Source organism: Tenrec ecaudatus, chromosome 16 (genome assembly GCF_050624435.1).
Source record: "Tenrec ecaudatus isolate mTenEca1 chromosome 16, mTenEca1.hap1, whole genome shotgun sequence".
NCBI classification, from domain to species: Eukaryota; Metazoa; Chordata; class Mammalia; order Afrosoricida; family Tenrecidae; genus Tenrec; species Tenrec ecaudatus.
In genome coordinates, this window is record NC_134545.1 from 80465810 (window position 1) to 80484439 (window position 18630).

An 18630-nucleotide genomic window follows, 5' to 3' on the forward strand; every position below is an offset into this window, starting at 1 on the left:
TGGGCTAATGTTGGACTTGTGGGCTTGGGCAGCACTAGGTTGGGATATTTTCTTGATGTGCAATTACCCTTTATATAAAACTCTCTCTTATACATGATTTTCTGTGGATTTGTTTTTCTAATGTACCCAGACTAACACACTATGAAAGGATAAAATAAGAGGGAAGTGGTAGTCTTTAATTTTCCAGTGTAGTTAGATAGCGACACAACCCTTTTCCACTGGCTATTTTGAGTAATTTCTAAGAATTGTTTCCTGAAATGTTAGTTCATGCTGTATAGTAAAAACCACATTCTGTCCATGAGGCAGCTGAAGAATTTCTCAGGGGGAAGACAGTCAGCATGAATTTTCCATAATAGAAGTTAACTGTAGCACTCATAGAGTCTGCCTAAGAACCCCAAGTGAACAGTTAAGTGTATAGTTCCTTGTTACTAGTCACATCTCAGATAAGTTAATATGGACTCTCAAGTGGACCACCACTTCTGAAGCTTTTGAGAACGGACTGGTATATAGCCAAGGAGAGGTAAACAAACAAACAAACAAAAAACCAAGTCAAACTGGTTACTATCAAGTCAACTCTGACTCAGGGGAACCCCTTTTTTGTCAGAGTAGAACTGCACTTAAAATAGATGGGTGGTGTTTAATTACTGCTCTCTGAGTAATCTAGTCAGTTGCATGAAAAATAAACAGCCTTTTTCGTAATAAAGTTTGAAAATTGTGTACGGAACAATTTTACATTTTCTCTGACTTAAATTCTTCATTTGCAATGTGAGACTCATCTGCACTTTAGCTAAAGTTAGAGATAAGACTATGATGACAGATTTGATTATAATCCAGTAACATAAATATTATAGCCAAGGTTGGGTATGTATCATTATAGAAAAGTATTTACCCAGCTGCAGTTGGTCATAATTATTTAGTAAATATCATCCAGGAAAGGAAGACACAATAATAGTCACATCAGCCTGGCGCCCCCTCCAGGTTTGTGCAATTGTTCGGGCCTCTTCTGGGAGCAGTTCACCACCACCGCCTGCTCGTCGGGAGAAAGATGAAACTTTCTTCCCCCATGAAGAGTTAGTCTTGGAAATCCACATGGGGTATTCCCATAGGGTTGCGATGAGTCAGAATTGACTAGAGGGCATTGATTTGGGGTTTTATGTCTTCTTGGAATGTTCTTTCCCCTTCCCCCATATTTTCTTGTTATGCAGGTCTTGGTCCAAACGTCACCTCATCTGAGGTTTCCTCACCTTAATTGCTTCAAATACTTCTCCACTCTGATGTAAGGCATTCTCTCCCATCAAATTAAAACTCGCTCACATAAAATGAAAACCAAATTGCTTGGTTTTAATTTCTTCTTAGTAGTTAGCATGATGTGAAACAACTTACTTATATATTTTTCTTGTTAATATCTTCCCAACAATATTTTGAGGTCTAAAGAGCAGGGGGAGCTTGTCCATCTTTTTCTTGGAAATGACCTGTATGCTAAAAAAAACCTGAATAGACTTGGAAGGAAAAGAGATTGTAAAACATGTCAAATATGTCAAATCAAAAGAATGAAATAGGCAGATCTTAATGAACAGTTTGAGGGAATGAAGCACTAAGCATTCTAAGTAACTGTCAGTGTAATAGAAACAAAACTAGCCCGCATGGCATACTGGGTTGTGTTGGACTGTGAACTACAAGGTCAGCACCTTGACCCCATCAGCTGCTCCTTGAGAGATAGCTGGGTCTGTCTGCACCCATACAGATTCGCAGTCTTGGAAAACAAAAGCACTCTGTCTTATAGAATCGCTGTAAGTTTGAATCCAATTGATAGCACTGGCTGGGACTAATTTATGGGATAGCGGGACCCTTGCTACATGTCATGTGTGGAGGTTAGTTGTTGGATTTTATATGAGCTGTGTCTCGCAATGTTAGCAACAGTGCGGAGTACTTTGGAGACTCTTTTCCAGATTGCACACTTCTGGCATCAGTGAACGCATTTCTGCCACATCAGCTGTATAAAGATTTTTTTTTTAATCTAAGTAATTGGAATTCTAACTCCACCTGGCTGGAAACCTATGTCTCGTGGATGGTGAGGCTCAGGGTTGGTTGATTCTGCAGCTCAGAATACCACCAAGAACTCCACGCGTCTCTTCTGTCTCTCAGGGGCATTCTGCTTGCAGGACAGGGTCAGGAGGAAGGGCGACTGCTTCCTTTCACTTCTTGCAGGTGCCTCAGCAGACTTCCTCCAGGGGTTTGCTGGTCATGGTCCGGTACACACCCTCTGTTGACCTGCTCTCGGCTGAGGGGAAGAGATGGACCAGGCCATGAGGCCCATCTCTGAGCTGCAAGTGGCATCCTACGCTGCTTGGGGGCATGGAAGCCACCTGAACAAAATGTAGGCTCTTTTGGGAAGGAAGAAGGGAGAAAGTGCCGTCAGTCTTATCTGCACTTCTTCGGTTTAGAAGCAAGAGAAAATGTTAAAGCTTTCCTTTCTCTTAAGTTTTATACTGTTGGGTCTGAGGATTAAAAATGGCTCACAGTTCTGGCACTTGTTACAGACTGAGGCCCCAGGGGAAAGAAAGAGGAGGGGACGAGACTTACGCTCCACGTTCAGTTGTCTTGATCCCATGCCCCATCCGTAGAGAAGAGCAAACTATTTTGGAGAACCAAGCTCACTCCCACATAGTTTATACTCTATCTTACCTTCCCGCTCCCCGCCCCAAAGCCTAAGAAGAAAAAGTGAAGGAAGTGGGGGACACTGGGCAGTTTGGGGAGAAAGGAAGAGGATAGAAGTTGTTGGAGTGGAGGGAATGAAGCAATCATCTCATTTTCTGTTCAGCCCCACTAAACATTCTGTCTATATCTGATCAAAGTAACTTTGCCTTTTATATATTGCTGCACTTGGATCTTCTGTGTGGCCCACGGCAGGGTGAGACTAAGAACAGATTTGGTAAGATAATGTGGATGGTTACCTGAAATGCTAAAAACTTCCCAGCTTCCAGGCTCTTCCTAATTCCTCACCATAGACAGGTGGGTAGTTGAAATGCAAGGGGTGTGTCAAGCAGGAAATGTCATGGAGTGGCCGGACTTTAATGATCTATTTTTATATTCTTTGAGATCATAAATATTTTGATAGAATGTTTAAAATTAGGACAGATATCCTTGATAGTTAATTGTTATATGACCTATGAAGCACACTGCCAATCTAGGGCTCTTTTCACCGCTCCTTCGGTATCTGGTCACTGATCACCCATGCTGCCCATTTTGTTCACCACAGTCACTAATTCAGCCTTGGCTGAGTTATCACAGTACAGACAATACTTTTGTTCTGAACCTAGTTCCCAATTACTTTGCAAGTGTCTACTACATACAGATTGGCTTTGATGTCTGCTGTTAGCTAGAACACGATCACAAATAAGGAGAAGGAAAAGAAATTGATGGTTGTCGATTTCTTGTTGATATGTTATCTTCTGCTTTTGCTCTTAGATTCCAGAGTGAGGAGATTTTTAACCAGTAATGGCATGGTCATTCTTGGATTCATCTTTATCCTGTGTTTGATAGCTTTGATTGCTGTGGGGCTGGTCCAGAATAAAACACAGTCTGAAAACTTCAAGGTAACTCGAATAACTGTATGTATGTGGGGAGGGGGAGAGGGGGAGGAGGAGAAGGGGTCGGAGAAATCAGAGCATCCAGCAGTACAGCAAAGCCTGGAAAAGGCAGGATCTGTGTAACCAGAAACCCATCAGAAGAAAGACTTAAACACTATTTTCCACTCAAGTGAATAAAACAAAATCAGCCAGGCTGTACCCTGTCAAGGGTAGAAAACTTGTGAGACTGATAGAATGAAGGCGGCTCCATTCAGTTTCAGCTCTCACAGTTTTCCTTGTCGTTCTAGAAACCGAGGGGCCCATCAGTACTCAGTGGAGTAGGGAAGTCACAAAGAAACACATACTCACGCTAGAAAAGGGATGCCTTAATCCATTGCCGGTGACAAGATAATCACTTTTCTGGTTGCTCAGTAAACTTATTAAGTTGAAACTTTAAGAGAGACAAATGCTTTATTCACCAGTGATACTATAGTAATACCCTAAGTTCTAATACAATCTCTACATCTTCCTCATTTCACCACTGGTGAGTCTTAATGTTGCATACTGTTCTTTTTACTCCCTTATTTCCCCTGCTGTCACCTACACCTTATTACCCCTCATGGCAATTGAATACTGTGTTGAAAGCACTTGGGAGATCAAAGATTGTGGAGAAAAGTCGTTCCTTACCTCTAAAAATAGTAAAGAAAGCAGCGAACTCAATTTTCAAAAGGACCCATAGAACACATACATTTATCTTTCATGGTAATTTGAAATTTATTCAAAAAATGGACAGATTTCTTCTGAAATTTCCACATTTAAAGACTGAATTGGGATTAATAAAAACCATTAGGGTATGGTGAGGTGGGTGTAGGATACCTGATAGGGCTTGATCAACGGTAATGTAACTGAGAGGAATTACTGAAACCAGAATGAAGGTTGAACATGATAGTGGGACAAGAGGAAAGTACAAGGAAATAGAGGAAAGAACTAGGAGGCAAAGGGCATCTATAGAGGTCTAAGTATGGGCATGTACATATGTAAATATCTTTATATATAATCACAGGGAAATAGATTTATGTATATCTATATATATGTTAAGTATTAAGGTAGCAGACAGACATTGGGTCTCTACTCAAGTACTCCATCAATGCAAGAACACTTTGTTCTAATAACCCGGCATTCCGTGATACTCACCTTGACACGATCGCTGAAGACAAAGTGGGTGCATAAGGAAATATGGTGAAGAAAACTGGTGGTGCCCAGCTATCAAAAGATATAGCATCTGGGATCTTAAAGGCTTGAAGATAAACAAGCAGCCATCTAGCTGAGAAGCAACAAAGTCCACATGGAAGAAGCACACCAGCCTGTGTGATCATGAGGTATCGATGGGATCAGGTATCAGGCATCAAAGCCCAGAACAAAAAAAATCACATCAATGGGAATGAGGGGGAGTGCAGAGCAGAGACCCAAAGCCCATCTGTAGACAATTGGACATCCCCGTACAGAAGGTCACTAGGAAAAGAAGAGCCAGGCTGGGTGCTGTATAGCGCTGATGAAATATACAACTTTTCTCTAGTTATTTAATGCTTCCACCCTACCCCACTATCATGACCCAAATTCTATCTTACAAATCCAGCTATACCAGAGCATGTACACTGGTACAGATAAGAGCTGGAAACACAGGGAATCCAGGACAGATTAAACCCTTCAGGGCCAATAATGAGAGTAGCAATACCAGGAGGGGAAGGGGAAGATGTGGGGAGAAAGGGGCTACCGATCACAATGATCTAGGTATAATCTCCTCTTAGGGGGACGGACAACAGAAAAGTGGGTGAAGGGAGACGTTCGCCATTGTAAGATGTGAAAAAATAATAATTTATAAGTTATCAAGGGTTCATGAGGGAGGGAGGGAAAAATGAGGAGCTGATATCAAGGGCTCAAGTAGAAAGCAAATGTTTTGAGAATGGTGATGGCACCACATGTACAAATGTGCTTGACACGATGGATGGATGGATGGATTGTGATAAGAGCTGCATGAGCTGTAAAAGGATTAAAAGGCAACAGCACTCCATTATGGTTTTAACTCTGCTATGAAAATTAATTCTGCTTTCTTCCCAAGTCATCTAAGCAAACTATCAAGATCTAAGTGTTTTGAATCTCTTATCAATATCTTATAAGATGGTCATTATTTTATCTGTTAATTATAAAGCAAGAGGTACATTTACACTTATTGTAGATAGACCACTTTCAACATTAGCTGAAATAAAAGTAAATAAATCTACAAAGTCTCTAAGAACGCCAATTTGCTAGTGAGACCATATCCATAAGTAAGTGGTGATATACCCAAAAGTTAAACACAAAGACCCTGGAATATTTGTCCCATGCCCCACAAGTATCTTCCCTTGTTGGAAACATGGGAAACTGTGAGCCAGGGAAGATGAATGCTTATGCCAGGCCACTGAAAGCCTAGTCATCCACTCTAATTATGTTTGTAGATAGCAGCGACTTGGGCATCACATGAATCCACCCAGTATGTCTGTGCACAGCAGCTTCTCTGTGCACACAGAAGGCCAATGATATTTCTTTCCCCCCTGCTTTTTAAAAACAGTTTTATTTGACTTTTTTAAAACAGTTTTATTTTTTACTTTATTTTCTTTGGTTTTATACTTATGTTCTATTATGATACTATTATTATTTATTTTTGTTTATCCTTTATGTTTTTAAAATTAATATATATCATATCATTCCATAGTTCAATCACATTAAGCAGAACTGTACAACTGCTACCACAATCAGTTTCCAAACATTCTTTTTTCTTTTCCCAACTTTTTAAATTTTATGTATTTTTCAATAGTTTTACTGGCATATAACACATGTATAATTCAATAGTTCTCTTCTTGATGTGGCCGATGCTATTTCATTGTCAGTAGTTTCTTGACTTTTCATATTTCGAGTGAGGTCCGTGCTCTTGGCAAAGCTTCACTCACTGTGAAAGCCTCATGGCATTGAGTTCTGCTCTTTGGTTCCCAGCTCCAAAGTACACAACTGCCTTCTTGGTTTGACTCTTTCCCATGCTCAGTGTTACATCACCGGAGAGGGGACTGGCTAGACTTGGGCTCTGTGTTCCAGAGTAATACACGTGGCATTGGATGACCTTCTATTAGTCACAGTGGTCTTCCTCACAGCGCCGCTCATGCTTCCGTGCTGTTGTGTTGGTATGGAAAGTGAGAAGAGACATTTGACATTCTTTAAATGAAAGGTCTGCGTATTTGAAGAACAGTTTCAGGCACGGTTCTGCCTCTGTGAATGAGTGTCACTGAAAGTTTTGCCCTATCACCAACCCCCATTGTTCATGCAAACAGTGTCCAGTCACTGAAACATGTCATCTGTACAAGGCAACAATGAATGTGTTGTAGTCTGAAAAGCCTGTATTTTCCTTTTCTCAATGGTGCTGTCAACTCTATACCATTGACTAAATTAATAACATTGTTGTCTTGGAAAGTCACAAGTGCAGTTCTGTCCTACCCTACGGGGTCACTATGAGTTGATATGAACCAAATGGCAGTGAGTAAAGAGTAGAAGTATTAATATTTCTTACGGCCCATGGGGATGATTTATAGTGTTCCCTATCACAAATGATAATTGAAATGGAGACATATATAAACCATGGATATATGGATGGATTTGGGGCTCACACTTAATTCTAACCCCAGTCTAAGAACAACTAGTTCTTATGAAATGGCCCTACTCAATACTCGCCCTCATGAGGAGATCACTGAAGATAGAGGTGCGAAGGCAAAGTGTGAAGAAATCAGATGGTACCTAATTATCAGAATGAATAGCATCCAGGGTTTTAAAGGCTTGTCTTCAAACAAGCAGCTATCTAAGGGAGATGTCAACTAAGTCCACATGGAGGAAGCACACCAGCCATTGCAATCCTAGGATTGTAAACGATAAATTCCAAGTCCAAAGGCAGAAACAGGAGCCAAGCTTAAATTGTGCGCACCTGGTTTGCAGGAGGCTCTGGATGGCAGTGGAAGCCCCACACGGATTAAACCTCCAGCGTATCTCCTCTGAGCAAAAGCCAGGGATGTGAACAGCCTTGCAGATGTAGCCATACTAGACTTAACCATTTTCTCTTATTTGATCTCCCTTTTGACTCATTTTAAAATTATTTCAGTTCTTAATACTTTCTGCTTTCTTTTGATTGAGGTTTTTCTCTGTTTTGTTTTGTCATATTTGTTTGTGTTTTGTATAATTCTCTGTGTAATAAATCCAGGAGAGGTAAATCTATAGAGACAGCACTGGGTTAATAATTATCTAGGGGTGTGGCGTGGGAGGTTGGGTGAAAATGGGGAGCTAACAAGAAGGAAATGGTCTGAAATTCATTGTGGTGGTAACTGCACAACTTTTCTTAATGCGATTAAGTGAATAAATTATATGATATGTGAATTTTATGTCAAAACTATAAAAATGTAATAATAAATTTCTGCTAAAAAAAAACTCGGTCCTGGTGGACCTATTTGGGCAAGTAGCTTTGAAGTCTGTTCAGTTTGTCAGTTTTTAAAGCCTTCTCATCTCTGAACATTGGCAGCTAGTTGTCAAATATGCCTTTATCTTTGACAATCCATTTCCTGACAAATACACAGGCTGCACAGGTCCTCTTGAAGGCACCAGACTGAGCCAAACCACATGCTTTCATGAAGAGCTCCCACTTTGTGGGCTTGCTGTGAGATTTTTAATTCTTTCAGTTCTTTCAGCTTGAGAAGTACTGAATATGTTCAGCTTCCTTATCTATAAATGAGATAAAAGAGTTATCTACTTGGGGGATGCTTATGAGGATTGAATGGAATAATAAAGGAGTACCCAGAACACTAGAGGCGCTTGGCTGAGATGAGTGGGCATCACCATTTGGTGGGAGGTGGTGTGGAATATTTTAGCTATTTGGAAGGTGATGTGGAATATTTTAGCTATTTGATCATTTACCTGGCACTCAACTACTGGTCCCATCTTCTGCAAAGGGCCTTTCTCTTTGTATCTACTTTGTTCCAAGATAAATCAAAGTTTTCTTAGATACACATTTGTTATTTTACATTTTTTATGGAGAATTTGAAAGTATTGCTCTGATTTTCAACCCCAAATACTCCTGGAAAATAAGGAAAATAATGTGTATTTTTATCCCACTGGATTCAAATAGCTGTCTGGTTTAAAAACAGTATAATCACTGTGTTTTATATTAAAGGTCGAATGACTTCAATGAAAGGAAAAGGCATGGAAGAAGCTGTTTCTAATTATTCATAGGCCCCACCTGCATCTCTGTAGCTAACAAAGGCTTGACATGTTTAGAGTACTAGAGCCACATTCAAAAGGACAGACTTTGTTTATAAACCCAGCCTCATGAGTCAGACTGACGTGGGAACTGAAGTTCTTGTAAAAACTACATTTACAGGACTTTAAAAAATATATCATTTTATTGGGGGCTCTTAGAACTCTTACAACAATCCGTACATGCATTGTGTCAAGCACATTTGTACATATGTTGCCATCATCCTTTTCAAAACATTTTCTTTCTACTTGAGCCCTTGGCATCAGCTCCTCATTTTTTCCGCTCCCACCCTTATGGACCGTTGATAAATTATAATTTTCATATCTTACACAGTCTGCTGTCTCTCTTCACCCATGTTTCTGATGTTCGTCACCCTGGGCGAGTGGGTTTAGATGATGATCATTGGATCTGCTCCCCCTTTCTCCCCCAAGCCCCCCCTTACCCTCATGGTATCACTCCTCCCATTATTGTTCTTGAGGGTTAATCTGTCAACGTTTACAGGACTTTAAAAAGGATTTTAAAGAACCAATACATCTGAAGAGACAAAGAGAAGTGAATGATCACAGTGTTGTTCTTTTACTTGTTTTTGCTGATTTTTTTAAGGAGGGGCTCCAGCCGTAGTGTGTACTATTTTATATTAAACGCTGGATATTGACCACCTTCAGAATTGGAGGTAATTTAGGAATATATGGTTTCAATGCCTCTCATTCATTCAATTCAACAAATGTTTGTTGGCTTCCTTCTCCGTGCCTTACATATGGCAGTGGGTAACTTAAAAAGGTATTTCTACAGAATCATGACCTTTTAAAAAATACACCAAAATATGAAGCTACTTTTTCTCAACATGTCCTCCATCTAGGTCTACACATTTCTGAAATGTGCAAAAATGTGGTCTTAGAGAACCAAAATGGAAGAACATATTCAGTAGCTCTCAAGCTGAAAGAACTGAAAAAATTCAAGCCTTGAGTGCAAATATTGAAGGATTCTATGGGACAATATTGAATGATGAAAACATATTGGATGCAGGAAGCATCAATAGAAGATGGAAGTAATACACCGCATCACTGTTCCCCAAAGAATGGATTGCCTTTCAAGCATCTTAAGAGGAAGCATGGGATCAAGATCTGATAGGATTCAAAGAAGAAGCCCAGGCTGCACTGAAGGCATTAGTGCAAAACAAGGTCCCGGAACTTACAGATTACCACTTAAACCGTCCCACAGACTGAATAAAGAGGGTGAAAGAATACAACTTTGGCACTCATTCTTCCATGCTAAGAAATCTGGAAAATAGCTACCAGACCAATTGACTGGAAGAGATCCATCTATGTGCCCATTCCAAGGAAAAGAGATGTAACAGAACGTACACATTATTGAACAATACCATTAATATCACATGCAAGTAAAATTTTGCTCAAGATAATTTTTAAAGTAGTCGGAGCAGTCCATCGGCAGGGAACTGTCAGAAATTCAAGCTGGATGGTTGACTTCAGAGGAGTCTTTGCTGAAAGCAGAGAATACCATAAAGATATTTATTTGTGTTCTAATGATTATGCTAAGGCATTTGACTGGATGCTAACAAATTCTGGATAACAATGGAAAGAAGAAAAATCCCAGAACATTTCATTGTGCTCGTATAGAATTTATGCACAGACCAAGAGGCATTTGTTTGAACAAAATGCCAAAGTTGTATTCTTTCACCCTATTTGTTCAGTCTGTCTGCTGAGCAAATAAGCCGAGAAGCTGGACTGCATGAAGAACACAGCATCGGCATCATTAACGACATATGACATGCCGATGACACAGCTTACTTGGTGGAAGCCAGAAGGACTTGCAGCAATTACTTATGATCACGGACTACCACCTTCAATGTGGGTTACTACTCAAGGCACAGAAAACAGATCCTTATAACTCGACCAGGGGACACCATCCTGATAAAGGATGATGTTGTCCAGGATCTTCTTTCACTCGGGTCAGTCATCAACACTCCTGCAAGTAGCAGTCAAGAAACCAAAGGATGCATCACTGGTCGAACCTCCTGCATGATTCCTCTTCAAGGTGTTACACAGCACTTTGAGAGCCAAGGTGTGCCTGAGCCAACCCAAGCTATTTTCAGTCATTTCATATGCACATGAAAGCTGGATCATGAATAAGAAAAGATTTGGGAAGAACTGATGTGTTTGTACTACGCTAAAGGCAAAGAATACTGAGTTTCATGGATCACAAAACAAACATACAGCCAGAATGCTTCTTAGAAATGCATATGAAATGAAAAGCCCGCACCTCCCCAGGAAGAATCTCAACAACCAGGTCCTCCCAGCATTCCAGGAGAGACTGTCTTTGTTGGTGACAGTTCATCAATGTAGGTTAATTGACGGGGCACTCTGAGGAGGCTGACAATGGTGATGAGGATGACCTGGACCCTCCTTAATAAACTGTGTGTGGTCTAGGCTAAGAAAGCGTGTATATGGAAGATTAAAAAGTGAAGACTCTTAAAAGTTTAAATAGAAATAATAAAATTTTTAAAAATTTAAAGTTTACAAAGTAGCCTAAGTTTAGTTTAGAGAAGCAAAATAAGAAAAGTTTTTCTTGTACATACAGCTAGCTCTATACGGTATTCTAGTGCACATAGTAATTTGGTGTAAATCCAGTATCTTGAACAGTACAGAACTGTGCCCAACACTACAACAGTCCTGTATGCTCCAGCTGTGTTACAGATTACACATTAGCTTAAGTATGCAATAGTGTGTATCTGAAGTATATGTTATATTATGATGTATACATTATTATACAATATTAGCCAAGTTAACCCATAATGTTTAACCTTGCCAGATTTGAGAGTAAGTAAAAAGTATTACTAAAAGTGTTATAGAAACCTTTAGTAAGCAAAAGTATCAAAATATCAAAATAGGAAGCTACTGTTTCTCAGCGTGGTCTCCACCCAGGTCTATACACTTCTCAAGGCAGTGTTTCCATGTAGCTCTTTCCCAGAGAAACTGCTCCTTCCACTGGAGACCACGGCAAAGGGCAATTCGGGCCACCTTGGGCAACACTGACCACAGTGTCTCATTAGAACGCCATGAAAAGCCACTCATTTTGACTACTATCTCTCTGAAGGCCTTTAACTCCACTGTGATTAACCCGCTCATAATTACTGTGTTTGTGGCTCAAATTGTGCTCCTTTACAGGGTCTTTGGGTTTGTACAGGTGCATTATCATAATGCGGAAACACCTGCCCCACATACACACATACACACACACACACAACAAAAATGCCTTGATGCAATGTTCCTGGCCTGTTTGCTCACCAGTGCAGTCTTCAGTGTTATTAAAACTTCTTCTTAATAAGTTCATGTGATCATCTCTTGTCCTTCAAGATCACCCTTGGGAATCCCCCCAAACCACCAACATAACCGACTGAGCTGACCTCTCTGTTGAATGTCACTGGCCGAGCAGATTCCCTGGGAGGCACTGCTTTGATTGGATCCTTTTTTTTTGAAAGCACCCCAGGGAGACAACGACCAGTGTATTACTGAGAGAGCTTGTCGTAAGCATCAGCCCATCGCAGGGTCATGTTTAAGTACATTTTGTTTGGAATAAACCTATGTATAGATGAACTGGGAGCCTAGTAGCAATACTTTTGAACTTACCCGCATATATACAACTACATGTGAGGGAGCTTCAAAAAGCACATGGACACATGAAATGAAAGATAATTGATATGTATATGTGCAAACATGAGTGTGCCTCTCTGCATGTGTGTACAAAGAGAGAAGAGTGAGAGAGGAGACCCCGAGTAATGCCAATGGTTTCCTGTTGGCTGCTAACCAAAAAGCTGAAAATCCACCCAGAGGCACCACAGAAAGAATGATTGGTAATCTACTTCTAAAAAGTCAACCATTAAAAACCCTTTGGAGCACAGTTATCCTCTGAAGCAAGGGATCTGGAATGGACTCGACACCATAAATTGGAGTTGATTCAGTGGCAACTAGTACCCACCCATTCACCCACTCACTAGCTGAATTAAGTAGTACCCATTGGCAGTCCACGCAAACAAACAACAAAATGTGATAAGAATAGTTTGTGTATATTTCAGCATTTCATTCTTCCATTCTTTTCGTTTTGTTTCACCCCGAGTTTCTCTCTAGTTCAGAGACGATAAAAAAAAAAAAAAGAAAAGCAAACGTGTCACCTTGTTCTCCTTACAAGCCCATAGAAGACTTGGTATTTGATTATGGTTTTTACTAGTTAAACCCAGTGTTCTTTTTAAGAACAATTGGTTAAAGTGGGCATACAGCAATGTACTCCGGGGCAGTACCCAAAATAAACAAGAAATTGTGTTCACCAAAAGACAGATACATGAATTTTCTGGAAGCTGTATTCCCGATAGTGCCAAATGGAAGCAAGCCAGAGATCCATCAATAACAGGATGGATAAATCCATTGTGTTCTATGCATTTAATAAAATACCTACAGCATCGAAGGACGGACTACTGACACACAGTTGAATGCATTTGAAAGAGAGAGTGTAGAGTGAAGCACATTAGACACGAAGACAGCAGTATGTGAATGCACTCAGACACGGTTCAAAACCAGGCGAACCTTGTCTGTGGTGACAGAGGAAAGAAGGGGCTTCTCCGGGGAAACCGACTGAGGGAGATGGGAAAGCCTTCCGCGGGCTGGGAATGGCTTGTCTCTCGTCTCGGGCGGTAGTTTATGGAGGTGCACAAAAGCAGAAATGCATCAAGGTGGGCATTTAGGACTGGCACTGTCGTTCTCTCATTAAAGAGCCCTTTCACGGGGCATCGTCTGAAAACTGTTGCCGGGCTCGCCTCTGTTTCTGATCCAGAGCATAAGCTCGGATTCCCAGACAGTCTGGCAGCTGGAGAGCTCAGGCTAATGTGCTTTAGTCTCTTACCCAGATAGACAGATTGAAAGTGGCAGATACTGTAGAAACTGCCTTGAAGACGGAGACAATGCATATAGCATGCTTCACATGGCACCCGCCTATACATTCAACGCTTAGGAAATAAGACATGGTGACCCGGCCATTCTCCCTGTCTCTTCTGTCTCATTCTACCTCGGCATCCTCCCTCTCCCCCTTCCCCTGCCTTCTTTCTCCACTACGCCTTCTCCTTTTATTAAAAATGCTAAAAGTACCTAACTTAGAAAACTTATTGAATGCAATGTTAGAGTTAATACTCATTAAAATGAAATACTCTTAGTATTTTCTGTTTCTCTCTTTAAAAACAAATTCCACTTTCATAGATGAAAGCACTACTGCTATTTGGCTGTCAAATTAACGCAGTTCTTCCAAAATGTGTCTGAACATTTGAGTCCCTTGGAGACCTTACCCATCTTCCAAAGCCCAGTTCACGTGCTGGACCAAGGCAACCCCTCTCTGGGCATCAGTAAATATTGCGTGCATCAGTAGTCGCTGAGCCTCTCAGGAGCTTGCAACACGATTCCAATGTGCAGAGGAGTTTCAGTTACTGGATTAATGGCTTTCTCTCTTTTCCTTCCATAATGTCTCAGCTGCTGAACCGTGCCTGCACATTAGAATCACCTCGGAGCTTCCGAGATAATGTGCTCGTCTGCCCTAAGCAAGGCTTAGCTATTTCTAACATGCAACCAAGATTACGAGGTGCTCTTTTAGAGGGATTGGTGCCCTAGTGGAAGATCCTGTGACCAAGACAATCCCAGGTCACCTCCCAGCCATTTCCCTAGAAAAGAAAGTACTTCCTCTTCCTGGTTTTGAAGCACCTGTACTTGTCCTGTTGCAAATCTGCTGTGGCGAAGAGCGAGGTAACACCAAGTTCTGCGTTTGTTTTGCCCTCAGTATGGAATTGTGTTTGACGCGGGCTCTTCCCACACGAACATGTACATCTACAAGTGGTCAGCAGAAAAGGTGAATGACACGGGATTGGTGTATGAGATAGAATCCTGTAAAGTCAAAGGTAAGAGGAACAATGAGAGGGGGGTGGTGGGAAGCAGTTGGGCATAAGAGCATGAGCAGCATGGTGACTGGCCCCTTCACGCTCGAGACAATACTTTTAGCGTTTCTTAAAGCCCAAAGCTCTCACACAACTGGCTTCTTTAAATGAATTTACTACCTTCCATTTTTAAGAGTGTTTTTGGTTATATCTATTTGAGCTTAATCCAGCAGGTGTTTGGCCTAACGAACAAAAGGAAGCGACTCCGATCGGTGCAATGGGTTCAGCATTGAGTAACTAACGGCAGTCCTTCAGTCACGGCCAAATGCTTAAGCATCGTTAGAGCTCCTTCTGACTAATACACGGCCTCTCATTGGATAATGAGGCAGCATGTTTCCATGAAGATTACAACCTTGGAAACCCTATAGGGCAGCTCTCCTCTGCTCTACAAGGTCACGAATGAGTTACAAGTTACAATCGACTCAACCGTGGGCTTGGTCTTTTTTTCCCCCCACCCCCCCCTCTTTTTTGGGTAGCCGTGATCACAGAACTAGTTAAGAACATTTGCTCTCTTTTTTTAGTAAAAGTCAGGATGCTTGCTGCTTATTATTCTTTTATCCTAAATGTCATTTTTTTCTCTTTATGTCATCTAGAAACTAGTTTTGTTAATTATAGCTTTGTGGAAGAGACATCAATATGCAGCTATGTAGGGTAGTGAGGCGGCTTAAAAAGATTGTGGGAAAATGGGATTAAAAGATAATGGAAACTTTATATGAACTTTTTGAAGCCTGCGCGAATAAGATCCCCATTAAAATCTGAGAGAATGCGCTAAGAAGTTCATGCAATCAAGTATAAGAATCTTGCCATCTAGTGGTGAAATTATTGAAGAGTGGATTGACCCAGCCAAGGGTCTGGGGGAAAAAAAATCCTGTCAATGTTAGTTATCCTCGAAGCACGACTAGCTAATACATGAGATCACATCAAATGATTGTTTTCTTGCATGCGCTCATCAAACACTGTTGTTTTGTTCTAACATCGGCAAGTTATAAAAGCCTTATGTTTATGGAGGTATGCCCTAAACTTTTTTTATTAACATATGGATTGCCATCTTCTTTTACCCCTTTCTCTAGGTCGTGGAATCTCATCATATAGAAACTTACAAGAAATACCTGTTTACCTGTCTCCATGCATGGGAAGAGCCAAGGATGTGATTCCAACATTCAAGCACCAAGAGACACCTGTGTACCTGGGGGCCACAGCCGGCATGAGGTTGCTCAGGTACGGCATCGTGCAGAGAGCAGGACAAGTTAGACAAGAGCCTTTGAAGCAATGGGACAATACCAGGTCTCCCCAATACCCTGACACCGACCCAGTCCAAGTATCTGCACCTAAGAAAGAAAATTTCAATTAAGTGAATAATAACCCCAACCTCTTGGTGTGTACAATGGTGGGGTTTTTAACATATCAAAAAGCCCCCTTGCCCACTTCTCCCTGGGGAACTCTGAAGGGACACAAATGGGGAAAGGTTTAACCTGTATTTTCTGAGAATTGGTGGCCACAGGTTCAGCCATTTAGTATCGAAGAGGCAGGAGCTCCAACACACTGGCCTTGAGTTGATTTCAATTAATCGGGACCCTATAAGGGGTTTCTGAGGCTGTACATCTTTATAGGAGCAGACAGCCTCGTTTGTCTCTCCAGGATGGCTTGTGGGTTTCAACCACTGACCTTGCAGTTAAAAGCCCAATGTTGACCCTATGGTGCCACTGGGCATCTTTAGAGGGAGGAACCAGAAACCAAACTCACTGCCATTGAATTGATTGATGCATAGCAACCCTACAGGAGAGTAGAACTACCCCGCTGAGTGGGAGAGCAACTGGTAGATTAGAATTACTGACTCTGCAGTTAGCAGCCCAACACATAAACCCATTATACTACCAGGCTCCTCAGAGAGAGGAGCAAAGCAGACTAATTCCAAGTGTTGGGAGTGTACAATTGGCCTTGCCCAGGACGAGAGGAGATGAAGAAGATTTACCAGAGGGGGAATCACGAAGAATGAATATGACTAGAAGGTAGGGAAAGAGGCAGCGCAGACAGCGTGTATTTATTCATTCATTTTCCAGCATGTATTAAGTAACCAGTGTGTTTTTACCACCTATGAAGGGGCTTTAACAAGTTCATGGAGAAATTCTATTCTTTTAATTCTGTTTTTCTGTGGACTTTTTGAAGCCTCTAATTATGTACTAGGCTTAAGGAGCCCACATGATGCACTTAGCTGTTAACTGAAAGATCAGTAGATGGAACCTACCAATGGCTCGGTGAGAGAAAAGACATGGTGATCTGTGGAGATTACAGCCTAAGGAACCCTACTGGACAGTTCTAGTTTATCATAGAGTCACAATGAGTCTAGTCAACTTGATAATAACATGTGTTCAGAGATTTGATGAAGTGCATCTATAAAGACTACAGCCAATAAAACTCTATGGAGCAGAACTACTCTATAATATATGGGGTCTTCATGAATCAGGGGCCAAGTTTTGATGGCACAGTGATTTCAGTGTTGGGCTGCTAACCCAAAGCTAGCTGATTGGAACTCACCATCTGCTCCATGAGACACAGTTACCGTTTGACAAACCTTATGCAGTAGCTCCACTCTATCCAGGAAGTTGCTATAAATCTGGATTGACTCAAAGACAATAGGTTTGGCTTAACAACTATGTGAGAGGTCCTATTACATGCTAGGCCATAGCAGTGAACAGGAAAAAATACAAATCCCTGCCCCTTTCAAGGAATTGTGATACCAAGGTATTGTTCACAAGGCTATAAATAGTTCCACATAGTAGAACATAGGGTACATGTCTTAAAATAATAATTAGCCCAAACCCACTATCATGGTGTTGATTCTGACTCATAGTAACCCTATATTGGGTTTCTGAGATTGTAAAGCTTTATGGACACAAACAGTGATGTCTTTCTCCTAGTGGGTTTTAAACCACAATAGTATCCCAACCTAGCCCGCAGCCCCCCCCCCCAGGGTTCCTTAAAATAGTAATAGCAAGTATTGATTGAGCCTTTTTTGTCATGGTGGTTAGGCACTGGGCTGCTAACCACAAGGTCAGCAGTTCAACAAAACCACCAGCCACTCTGTAGGAGAGAGATGAAAATTTCTACTCCCATAAAGAGTTACAGTCTCAAAAACCCACGGAGGCAGTTTGACCCTGTCTATAGGGTTGTTATGAGTAAGAATTGACAATAGCAGTGAATTTGGTTTGTTTTTACTATGTTCTTAGCACTATACTAAACACTTAAAGAGATTGGAGTTTGTTCAATGGTTCTATTAGGTAAACGATATGATTAACTATAACCAGATGACAAAGCTGTGACTTGTTTCACTCCAAGTCACATAGCTGGTTAGTAATAGCAAGAACTCTCAGTGAGATTCGAGATAGTCTTGTAGGCTGTGTTAGGGAGTTTGGAGTTTGTCTTGGAGACAGTGGAAAGCTATTAAAAGCTGTTATATAACTGGTGAACAAAGGAGAAAAGTCACCGGAGAGGAGGCAAGGCCAAGCTAGTTGGTAAAATACCAAGTAATTCCAATGAGAGATCACAGAGGTCTAATGCCAGGTGGCTGGCAGCAGTCTCTTACTCAGAGGTATGCGTATTTCATAACCGAGACCTTGGAAAGAATTGCATCCCATCTTCACTTATGAGCACCTTGAAATATTCTTTAGGTGTTAAAGCCTCAGACAGACCCCAAATGTCAAGGCATTGTTGCCCAGTGCGGCATCAAAGGAAGTTGGTTATCAGTC

General features: G+C 41.2%; 1 protein-coding gene across 3 annotated transcripts in view; it reads left to right on the forward strand.

The window, feature by feature from the left end:
* ENTPD1 (ectonucleoside triphosphate diphosphohydrolase 1) overlaps positions 1–18630 on the forward strand; it is an 84880-nt gene that overhangs the window by 55078 nt on the left and 11172 nt on the right. For 2 of the 3 annotated variants that reach the window (XM_075534309.1, XM_075534310.1), the window contains exons 2-4: positions 3469–3596; positions 14731–14848; positions 15955–16102. In XM_075534309.1, the coding sequence (XP_075390424.1) occupies positions 3469–3596; positions 14731–14848; positions 15955–16102 (394 nt within the window). The remainder of the gene's footprint in view (positions 1–3468; positions 3597–14730; positions 14849–15954; positions 16103–18630) is intronic. The other variant, XM_075534311.1, reaches the window with a different exon arrangement.